General features: G+C 48.7%; 1 protein-coding gene across 1 annotated transcript; it reads right to left on the bottom strand.

Moving 5' to 3' along the window:
• Positions 1-2,783: 2,783 nt before the first annotated feature.
• LOC147974634 (L-type lectin-domain containing receptor kinase IX.1-like) lies at positions 2,784-5,045 on the bottom strand. Its single transcript, XM_087519525.1, has 3 exons — positions 4,184-5,045; positions 3,517-4,063; positions 2,784-3,408 (listed from the first exon to the last, which is right to left on the bottom strand). The coding sequence occupies exons 1-3, from the start codon at positions 5,043-5,045 to the stop codon at positions 2,784-2,786; spliced, it is 2,034 nt and encodes a 677-aa protein (XP_087375651.1).
• Positions 5,046-12,093: the final 7,048 nt, after the last annotated feature.

Genomic DNA, 12,093 nt, shown 5'->3' with positions numbered 1-12,093 from the left:
GTCATCTCTATTCGCGAGGTCCATGGTTCTTTAGGGCCCTCAGAGGTGCTTTGTCCCATGCATGGCCCTTTTATCGATGAATGGAAGTAGGGTTATGGGTACTTGCCGAGCTCTGGTGGTCTTCGTACACGCGCAGTTTGCCAGCAGTATCCACATTGAAATTCAAGCACCCAAAATAGAAGATCTGCCTGTCGGTGAAGGTGATGGCCCGGAAGCGATTCTTTTCCCCCTTGGAGTGGAACTGAAGACAACCGAGGGTTGGGTCTTGTTTGGTCATATGCTCGTGGGCCTTAAAAGCCGAGAACGCCATTTCGATCTGGTTGGTCGGATGTGTGCGTACCATCCTCTACCCGGTGACCAACTATCGGAGTTTCATGCGGCAGTATTGTCGGGAGACAACTGTTTGTTTGGTACAGATGGACAAGGATGATCGAGGGTCAGGACGAAGACACATTGAGTTTACCCAAGTTCAGGCTCTCCGTGGAGGAGGTATGACCCTACTCTTGCCACGTTGTCTTTATTATCACGGTGGTCACTGGGACCTGAGGGACCACCAAAGATATTTGTTCTCGTGATTATAGTCCTGTGCTTGGCGGCAGAGGATGTGGTTTTGGAAAGAGGGTATATCCTAGTGTTTCTTTTCTCCCTCCAAGGGGGTCTTGGGTCCACCTTATATATGGCGGGTGTTGGGGAATGTTGCATGGGAAACAAAAAATTTCCTACGCTCACCAAGATCCAATCTAGGAGATGACCATCTACGAGAGGAGAGATTGGATCTGCATACCCTTGTAGATCGCTAAGCGGAAGCGTCAAGAAACACGGTTGATGTAGTCGAACGTCTTCGCGATCTAATCATGATCCGTCCCGCGAACTCCCGATCCAAGTGCCAAATATACGGCACCTCCGCGTTCAACACACGTATGGCTTGATGACGCCTTCACCTCCTCAATCCAGCGAGCGATGGTGAAGTCGTAGCTCGAGTGCTCCGGTAGCACGACGGCGTGGTGGCGGAATCTCAGCAGAGCTTCGCTAAGCACTACGGTGAGGAAGAGGGATGCAAGGGAGAGGAGAGGCAGCGCCGTGGCGTGGAGATGTGCTCTAGGGTGCGGCTACCCTCTCTCTACCTCTCTATATATAGGGGGAAGGGAGGAGGAGGAGGATGAGGCGCTCTAGACCCAATCTAGGAGTGGCGGCCAAGGCAGATGGGATCTCCCCTACGGTGACTTGCCCCCCAAGCCGGGAGGTGGGAAGCCCTAGGGGGCGCCCCCAACCCTCCTGGTTGCGTGAGATGGGGTGAGGGGGGCGCTCAGCCCCTTAGTGGGCTGGTTTGCCCCCTCCCCTTGGCCCATGGGCCCCCTAACACTTGCCGCCCCCCCCCCCCCCCGAAACCCCTTTCGGTGATGCTGGTCATCACCCGGTTCCCCTGGAACAGTTCCGGACTGCAATTCCGGACTCTAATACCGGAATGGTCCAATATATCGATCTTCACCTCCGACCATTCCGGAGTTCCTCATCACGTCCAGGATCTCATCTGGGACTCCGAACAACCTTCGGTAACCACCATAATGGCTCAACTATACTTATATCGTCACCAAACGTTAAGTGTGTAGACCCTGCGGGTTCAAGAACTATGCATACATGACCGAGACACCTCTACGGTCAATAACCAATAGCGGGACCTGGATGCCCATATTGGTTCCTATATATTCTACGAAGATCTTATCGGTCGAACCTCGATGTCAAGGATTCAGCTAATCCCATATGTAGTTCCCTATCGGTATGTTACTTGCCCGAGATTCGATCGTCGGTATCTCCATACCTAGTTTAATCTCGTTACCGGCAAGTCTATATACTTGTTCTGTAATACAAGATCTCGTGACTAACTCATTGGAGACATTGCTTGCAAGCTTATTGTGATGTTGTATTACCGAGTGGGCCCTGAGATACCTCTCCGTCATACGGAGTGACAAATCCCAGTCTTGATCCATGCCAACTCAACAGACACCCTCGGAGATACCTGTAGAGCACCTTTATAGTCACCCACTTACGTTGCGACGTCTGGTACACACGAGGCACTGCTCCGGTGTCAATGAGTTGCATGATCTCATGGTCATAGGAACATATGCTTGACATGCAGAAAAGCGATAGCAATAAACTTGATATGATCATATGCTACGTTCATAGTTTGGGTCTTGTCCATCACATCATTTTCCTAATGATGTGATCCCGTTATCAAATGACAACGCATGTCCATGGCTAGGAAACCATAGCCATCTTTGATCAACGAGCTAGTCCGGTAGAGGCTTACTAGGGACACGTTGTTGTCTATGTATCCACACATGTATCTGAGTTTCCGATCAATAAAATTCTAGCATGGATAATAAACGATTATCATGAACACGGAAATATGATAATAACCAATTTATTATTGCCTCTAGGGCATATTTCCAACAACGGGCCCTCGTGTTACATTAGCTCGTTGTCCTTCTTGGGCGCTCTCCGGGGAGCATTGTACCGAGAAGCCACTAGATAGGCGGACTCGACTCCCGAGCCCTTCCCGTCCTTCTCCTTGTCCTTCCTCTCTTGGATCCAGTTCTCCGTTCATTCCTTCTTCCCGCGCCACATGTGCATCTAGTTATTTGCTTATTGCATGCAGTTGATTGCATTACTCTTTCTTTTGCATGCATTTTATTAGCATCACATGGTGTCATTGATCGTGTGCTCGGGAGCTAGTGGGCAGATGTGCATGTTTTCCTCTTTCTCAAACAATCATGCATAATCTGTCATCTGCCGCCTGAAAGCTCAGATGCGGAAACTAATGAAGAATCAATTGCCGCCGTAAATGTCGCGACGGGCATCTTTGCTGGAAGGCTTGGCAGAGGCGCCTCAAATCGTAGCACGTTCATAGCTTGCTTGATGGACGGCCTCAGGCTTCGGTCAGGGTGCGCGCACCAGAGCCCGACCACCACCATGCACTCCATCTCCCGGTCGTCGAACTCTAGGTTGAGCTGCGCATCGGCCGCATCAAGGGTCCTTCCGCGTTCCCATGAATCCCAGACCCATTGCACTAGATGGATGACATCCTCTTGTCCCCGAGCAACCGCGGGCCGCTTCCCGCAGGCGATCTCGAGCATGACAACGCCGAAGCTGTAGACATCAGACTCAGCGCTGGTCCTTCCGGTGACCACGCACTCAGGGTCCATGTAGCCCATTGTTCCTGCAAGACCTGTTGTGTATGGTCCTCGGCCGTGGTCGACAAGCCGCGCGAGCCCAAAATCGCCAAGTTTGGCACAGAAAGACGCGTCTAACATGATGTTGCTTGGCTTGATGTCACGGTGCAGAACACATTGCTCCCAGTCCTGATGCAGGTACAAAAGTGCCGACCCTAACCCCAACACGATCTCATACCTAAGAACAACACAAAACAAAATAACTTAAAACATATTAGTTTGGAGAGACAAGTTAGAGGCCGGAGATGAGCAATATTTACACATACTGGTAGTATGTTATACACACCTGAGTGGCCACGATAATGTGGCATTTGAACTGTAAAGGTGAGTGTCTAGGCTGCCGTGGGGCATAAGATCATAGACAAGCAAGAGCTCGCCGCCGCCATGGCACCAGCCAATGAGCTGTACGAGGTTTCGATGTCTCAGCCGGCTTATGATTTTCACCTCTGAGATATACTCCTTCCTCCCCTGCTTGGAGGTCTTGGACACTTTTTTTATAGCCACCTCAACTTTAAGCTCCTTCAAGAATCCTTTGTACACGGAACCAAAGCCACCTTCACCTAGCTTCTTCTCGTCAGAGAAGTTGCTAGTGGCGACGGCAAGATCATTATACCGAAACCGCTTGGGCCCGGTCCCTTTCTCGAACTCATCTCCCAATGGATCATCATCAAAAGTATCTACTTGACTCGCCATGCGATTTCGCCTCCGACAGCGCAAAAGGAAACAAATCAAGAGACTCGATGAGATGATGAACCCAACGACGACACCAGCAGACACGCCGGCCACCAGCTGCTTCCTGCTCCTAGTCCGGCCGGTGGCAAGTGGCGGAGCTTCTGAATGAGAAAAACACCACATTACCATCAATGAGATATCTTCGGCAATTGGGGCGAGAGAGCAGAGAACCAATACGAAAAATCGGAAAAGGAAGTAATAGCAGCACCGAAGTTGCTAACCTCCTGCTCCTGGTGGGAGATTGGACGGCGGTGGCTGTGCACCTGGTGAGATATTGGACGGCGGCGGCTGTGCAAGTGGCGGTGGAAGAGTGACACGGAGGAAGTCGCCGTCGCCGATGTTGTATATGGCGTAGCAGCTGTAGCCCTTAACCAAACCACCGGTGTTGTTAGGGAACACACTCGAGAGGTTTGACACGAATTCGGTAAGGCACCTGCTGCACTCGCTCGCGTTCAGGTCCCTCGTGCACTGCACCAGACCGTGGATGGTCGTCGGCGACTGCGAGCTGGCCGCGTACGGCACGCTCCCGTTAGCGAGCCTCAGCGGCGAACGCGCGGCCTCCGCCACTAGCCGGGTGAGCAGACCCCACCTCGTGTTGTTCATGCTGGCCGGATAGTCCACCCTGGTGTAGTCCCACGAGTAGAAGGCGACGGTGAGGTCGGCGACGGAGACGAAGGACTCGTTGGAGTAGCGGAGAAGGCACGAGTCGTAGGCGCCCTTCATCTGCCGGCTGAACGGGCACGACTGCTGTATCCCGGAGGCCGCGGCGTAGAGGCAGTCGCGGCACTGGTTCCAGCTGCGGTCGGCATAGCACGCGATGAGGCCGAACACCTCGTCCGGCGATTCGCCGGCCGTGCCGTTGTAGTAGAAACGGTTGTCGAGGGCACGCGCCGGGAGGTCGGCCACGAGAGCCAGAAGATTCAGCCGGTACCGGCTATCCCCCGTGTAGTTGCCCGTGGTCGAGCAGTAAGGATTAAACGGCCAGTATGTCTGCCCCTCTGCTACAGCGACGCCGACGCAAGAGGAGGACATGGCAACGGCGGCGAGGAGAAGCAGGAGAATGCGCCGCGGAGCAGTTGCCATCGATCGAGGCTAAGCTAGCTAGCTGTACAGTCAAGGCGCGACGCGTAGGTATATGTAATGTAACTACATCGCCATTCCTGACAAATAATGGCGAAGATAAACAATTTCAGTTGAGCACTGGTTCAAACGATGCGACCGGAGAGAGACAGGGATATACCAAGAACATGGAGATTGTCCATGGAGCCTCGTCACAGACAACACCACAAATCAATTCAGAACCTTTTGGCCGAACGTTTCAACGTGTGGACTCTGGAGTCTTAGGAGAACTGCCGGCCCCGGCCGGCCCGTTCTATCGGAGAAATGATTGTTTATTGATTAACAACACAAAATACATTAGATCAAGAATAGAAAAATAAAGGGCCATGATAAAAGTTTAAAGATACTACATTAAAACGCTCCGTGGTAGTTTGACTCTAGATCCATCTCTTATACTATCTCGACTTTTCTCCGGACAACTAACTAGTGAAGAAGCCGTAGAAGACCAATCCTGCAAGCACTTGACTAGCCTCAAAGTTTCAAGGAGCCCATATGAAAACCTAAAATCGATGAACGCACTATGATCGAGGACACACACCTTGCGAGGGCTGTCTCATCACTGTACAAATGAGGAATAAAGCCAACTTCAACCATTGACTCTAAATGGACGTTCATTTTGTCTAGATTTCATTCGTTTGAAGTGGCAGAACGGACACTCATGTACGGTTTTGCCCGTTGTTGGTCGGTGTACCCAACGCGCGGCCGTGGCGCGACTTGTTCACATCACATATGAACATGTGAAAAAAAGCAGCCGCATATTAAAAAAAACAGGCATAAAACATAATTAAACATTAACGAAAATTTAAAAACGTCCAAACTAGTCCCATGAGCACATTTAAACCTAACTTAAACTAATTTAAAAAAAAACTAGATTAGACGCTGTTGCCGTGGTCGTCTTGGATGTCATCGTCGTTCGTGGTGAGGTCGACGTACGGCGGTGGCTGCCAGAGGTGGACCGGTGGCCCCTACGGTGGCTGTCAGGCCGGAGGAGCCTGCACCACCTCCTACCATGGCGGGGACGGCTCCTACTCTGGTGACCATGGCGGCGTGGGTGACCATGGCCCGACACCCGCCGCATCGGCCATCTCCACCTTTGGCCCAGCAAGCGTGGGTTCCGCGCGGCGATTGGGGGCTCCTCCACCACCTCCTCCTGCACCTCCTCCTTGACAGCCATGTCCAGCTCCGGAATGGCCACGTCGCCGGCCGCAGAGAGGGCCAACTGAGTTTCAAGGCCCTCTCATTGACGTTCATCGTGGGTGTTCATGGAGTCCTCCATGATCCGCCTCATGAGCTCGGCCTCCTCCTCGTCGTTCATGGGAGGAGGTGGTGGCGGGGATGGGGATGGAGAAGGCGTCGGCATGAGGCCGCGCACCCGCGTACGCCCCCGCGTTTGGGGCGGGCTCAGAGCATGCTCTTGGCGGGCAGGACGTGGCCGCCGCGGGCTCGGAGGACGACCGGCAAAAACAGATTGCCGCCGGTCGTGCTCGTCTCGGAGCCAGGTATCCCACAACAGTGAATCTATGGTGTACCTATGGTCGTACAGAAGATCTAGTGGTAGGTGGGCGCGGCGCCAATCGATCTCCTCACGGCGGGCGTGGCCGCTCACCGGGACCGGTCGGATGGGCACCCGATCCGCGGAGAGATGCCAGTTGTTGGGGAGGTGGGCATCACTCCACGGGAGGGGCGTTGCGTCTCCCAATACCGCCGGCAAATGTCGGCTTCGACATAGGCTCGTCTGTGCAGCGGGGATGCCGGCAGCGCGATGGCAAACGCGGGTGGCACGGAACTGGTGGAGCGGCTGCGATCGGAGGATGACCCGGCCTCATGATCGTGCTTCCCCTTGCTGATCCAATGCCACCCATGGCTACCGGCGAGGAGGTCGACGAGAGGAAGTGGAAGAGCGGCTAGGGTTTGCTCACTCGTGTCGGGGACACCCGGACTGAATGGGGACGCATGTTGGAGTTGGCCTAAGATCAGGAGCACACAAGAACGAACCAACATACCTAGTGACGAGAACATTAAACCCTTTAACGGTCGCGCAAGGAGCGAACAAAGAGCCTGTACACATGTCGCTGATGACCCACAAGTATAGGGGATCTATCGTAGTCCTTTCGATAAGTAAGAGTGTCAAATCCAACGAGGAGCAGAAGGAAATGATAAGCGGTTTTCAGTAAGGTATTCTCTGCAAGTACTGAAATAAGTGGTAACAGATAGTTTTGTGATAAGGTAAATTGTAACGAGCAACAAGTAACAAAAGTAAATAAGGTGCAGCAAGGTGGCCCAATCCTTTTTGTAGCAAAGGACAAGCCGGACAAATTCTTATATAAGGAAAAAAGCTCCCGGGGACACATGGGAATATCGTCAAGCTAGTTTTCATCACGCTCATATGATTCACGTTCGGTACTTTGATAATTTGATATGTGGGTGGACCGGTGCTTGGGTGCTGTTCTTACTTGAACAAGCATCCCACTTATGATTAACCTCTATTGCAAGCATCCGCAACTACAACAAAAGTATTAAGGTAAACCTAATCATAGCATGAAACATATGGATCCAAATCAGCCCCTTACGAAGCAACGCATAAACTAGGGTTTAAGCTTCTGTCACTCTAGCAACCCATCATCTACTTATTACTTCCCAATGCCTTCCTCTAGGCCCAAATAATGGTGAAGTGTTATGTAGTCGACGTTCACATAACACCACTAGAGGTTAGACAACATACATCTCATCAAAATATCGAACGAATACCAAATTCACATGACTACTAATAGCAAGACTTCTCCCGTGTCCTCAGGAACAAACATAACTACTCACAAAGCATATTCATGTTCATAATCAGAGGGGTAATAGTATGCATAAAGGATCTGAACATATGATCTTCGACCAAGTAAACCAACTAGCATCAACTACAAGGAGTAATCAACACTACTAGCAACCTACTAGCACCAATCCCGGACTTAGAGACAAGAATTGGATACAAGAGATGAACTAGGGTTTGGAGATGAGATGGTGCTGGTGAAGATGTTGATGGAGATTGCCCTCTCCCGATGGGAGGAGCGTTGGTGATGACGATTGTGATGATTTCCCCCTCCCGGAGGGAAGTGTCCCCGGCAGAACAGCTCTGCCGGAGCCCTAGATTGGTTCCGCCAAGGTTCCGCCTCGTGGCGGCGAAGTCTCGTCCCGAAAGGTTGCTTATGATTTTTTTCTCACCGAAAGACTTCATATAGGAGAAGATGGGCGTCGGAGAGCCACCAAGGGGCCCACGAGGTAGGGGGGCGCGCCCAGGGGGAGGGGCGCGCCCCCCACCCTCGTGAGCAGGGTGTGGCCCCCTGGCCTTCATCTTTGGCGACGATTTTTCTTTATTTATTTTAAGATATTCCGTGGAGTTTCAGGACTTTTGGAGTTGCGCAGAATAGGTCTCCAATATTTGCTCCTTTTCCAGCCAGAATTCCAGCTGCCAGCATTCCCCCTCTTCATGGTAAACTTTGTAAAATAAGAGAGAATAGCCATAAGTATTGTGACATAACGTGAAATAACAGCCCATAATGCAATAAATATTAACATAAAAGCATGACGCAAAATGGACGTATCAGTCGCTATGTTACTGTGCAACGTACTATAGAAAGAAAATCGCTGGTAGGTCATCCCTCGCACCGGACGATCTTTTTTTCTCTCGCTGCCTGTCATTTTTCCACCCCAACCTAGGGTTGCCGCCGCCGCCGCCCCCATCGCTCCTCTAGCGCTGCCCATCGGAGGACGGCCCACTTCTCCTCTGCTTCTTCTTTCACCCTGCTCCATCCCGACCAGCGCCACCCCCGCCCCTTTTATCTCGTCGGTTATTCTCGATGAGCATGGCGGCAGCGGCGTTGAGGGCCTCATGGGGGACATCCAGGAGATGAAGGGGTGGCGCCATATCCGGGCGGCAATCTGTTCCCAGCTGCACCCTACTGGTTTGGCCTAGATGGCAGTGCACCCATGCGAGCTGCGATTATCGCGTTCCGCTCCATCAGAAGCTTCTTTCTGGTCCTTTCAGTGCATTCTCTTGTGCGCAGGGCCACATGCTCGACATCTGCAAATAATGACATCTTCGCCTCCGTGTTCTGCAGCTGCATGAATGAAAATGTATATAATTTGCAGTTTTTACTGGCACAGAACACTATATAATTTGCAGTTATTACTGGCACAAATATATGATTTTCTTTTTCCATGTTTTCTTTTTCTTTTTCCATCCCCACAAATAACATAATCTCGCGGCGAAGCCCCTAACATGTTGCATCCAACACCCTAAATTTTTTGTTTTCTTACAAACAAGGACAAATTTTTGACTGGCACAGAACACTATATCATTTGCAGTTATTACTGGCACAAATATATGATTTTCTTTTTCCATGTTTTCTTTTTCTTTTTCCATCCCCACAAATAACATAATCTCGCGGCGAAGCCCCTAACATGTTGCATCCAACACCCTAAATTTTTTGTTTTCTTACAAACAAGTCGTGCAGAATTCGGCCAGAAATTTCGGCAGCATAACTCGTCGCATGGATTAAGAAATGCATCCGCAACCGCACTACATGAGTGAAAATCAATCCTGGCTGCTAGAAAGGATGGATTAACACGTGAGTGAAAATTAATTTCTAGCTAGCCAGCTACAAGTGTGCAGCAAATAATCGGCGGCTTTTCATTTTGCCCTCAAAAGGCATCCCAATATTTAACTCAAAAAGGTTCAGATGAAGCTGATCAACTCTTTATGCTATCACGTTCCACTAGGAAACAATTCCTCTTACGTTGTCGGAATCAAGCTGACCCTTGGCCTCACAAGCCGCACCGGCGTCATCATCATCATATCTACAACGGTGTGGACACAATTCGGCAAAACTGATGCTGACTAAATGTTTACATTAGCTAAGCAGGGTGGTGTGATTTGATAGTGTGCATACATTGCTTAACTGGATTACAGCGTGCATACATTGCTTAACTGGATTTACTTATTTCAAGTAATCTAGTAGTAAGATAGTTGCAATGTTACCATGTTTGCTCACTTTACATGAATTATTTCTAGTAACCAACATAGATTAATGATTGGATGCTGGTGTGCTAAAGCAAGCACCCATTTCTCCTAGGGCCGTGCTACTGAAATAAACATAAATGGTAGCAGGAACTAGAGAAAAATACTAGTAAAATCATAGCATTTACATGGATTAAGCATAATTTCGGCTAGAAATTTCGGTAGCATAACACGTCGCATGGATTAAGAAATGCATCCGCAACCGCACTAGACGAGCGAAAATCAATCTTGGCTACTAGAAAGGATGGATTAACACGTGTGCAACAAATAATCGACGACTTTCCATTTTGCCCTCAAAACTAGCAAAGGTACAGATTAAGCCCATCACCTCTTTATGCTATCATGTTCCACAAAAGTAGCAGAGGGAATAATTCTTCTTACGTTGTTGGAATCAAGCCGACCCTTGGCCTCACAAGCCGCACCGGCGTTATATATCTCCAACGGTGGATCTGATAAAATTGGGCAAAACTGATGCTGACTTAATGTTATCATCATCACCTCACAAGTCGTGTGAATTTCGGCTAGAAATTTCGGCAGCATACCGCGTCGCATGGATTAAGAAATGCATGCGCAACCGCACTAGATGAGCGAAAATCAATCTTCGCTGCTAGAAAGGGTGGATTAACACATGAGTGAAAATCAATTTCTAGCTAGCCAGCTACAAGTGTGCAACAAACAATCGGTGCCTTTTCATTTGCCCACAAAAGGCATCCAAAACTTTAACTCAAAAAGGTTCAAATGAAGCCCATCAACTCTTTATGCTATCGTGTTCGACAAAACTAGCAGAGGAAACAATTTATCTTATGTTGTCAGAATCAAGCCGACCATCGGCCTCACAAGCCGCACCGGCATCATATCATCATCTTATCTCCAACAAAGGACAAAATTGGTCACCCTGTGCGTTCGGTTTATTCGGTTTACATGGTTCGGTTTATACGGGTTTTCGGTTTGTACGGTATTAATACTTCAGTAAATACGGTATGAAATTAAAATACGGTTCGGTTTTGGTATATACCAAATTATTTCGGTATGGTTTCGGTATATACCATAAAAACCAAAGTTGACGCGGATTTGAAAATGACGTGCAAATTTATGACTCAAAACACATACTATTTTACACAAATAGTATATGACTATATATATAAGTATATATGCATGCATTAATTCATCTGTTGATGGTTATGGACGTGCTTAGCATTTTAAAAAGAGAAAAATGACTATGTTACAAGAAAATTTTACATGCTTATTAGTGAATTTGACTCATGTACAAGAAAAATGACAACTTGTATGATTGTTCATCTCAAGAAATATAAATTTATTTTTTACTTCGGTTTATTCGGTTAACCGTTCGGTTTTTCGGTATATACCATAAAAACCAAAGTTCAAATCGGTATGAAAAGTTCATACCATACCGAAACCAGAAACCAGAAAAACCATAAAATCGGTTCGGTTCGGTTTATTTTTGGTATGGTTTTTCGGTTCGGTTTTGAAATGCACAGAGTGAAAAATTGGGCAAAACTGATGCTGACTAAATGTCTACATTTACTACAAACAGCATTACAGTGTGCATACATTGCTTAATTGGATATAACTATTTCAAGTAATCTAGCAGTTAGATAGTTGCAACGTGACCATGTTTGCTCACTTTACATGAAATATTTCTAGTAACCAACATAGATTAATGATTAGATGCTAGTCTGCTAAAGGTTTCTTATACACATGCATCTATTTCTCCTTGGGCCGTGCTACTGAAATAAACATAAATGGTAGCAGGAACTAGAGAAAAATACTAGTAGAACATATTTGTGCTGGAAATCACAGATAAAATCGTAGCATTTTCCCAGTTGATTAGACAGGAGAACTTTAGATTAACCACATGCACTCTTGGACGCACCGTAGCTACACTAGCACTAGGTAGGCAGGCAGCGTCAACTGAGGAAGTGGTGA

Source organism: Triticum urartu, chromosome 4A (genome assembly GCF_056163025.1).
Source record: "Triticum urartu cultivar PI428250 chromosome 4A, HENAU_Tu73, whole genome shotgun sequence".
Classification (NCBI taxonomy): Eukaryota; Viridiplantae; Streptophyta; class Magnoliopsida; order Poales; family Poaceae; genus Triticum; species Triticum urartu.
This window is presented reverse-complemented; position numbering and strand designations above follow the sequence as displayed.

Bases quoted from the DNA above. Each gene is read 5' to 3' on its own strand.
- LOC147974634 (XM_087519525.1), bottom strand. From the start codon at position 5,045: ATGGCAACTGCTCCGCGGCGCATTCTCCTGCTTCTCCTCGCCGCCGTT. The intron at 4,064-4,183 runs GTTAGCAACTTC...TTTCTCATTCAG, and splicing joins TCTCCCACCAGGAGCAGGAG to AAGCTCCGCCACTTGCCACC. The intron at 3,409-3,516 runs GTGTGTATAACA...TGTTGTTCTTAG, and splicing joins ACATTATCGTGGCCACTCAG to GTATGAGATCGTGTTGGGGT.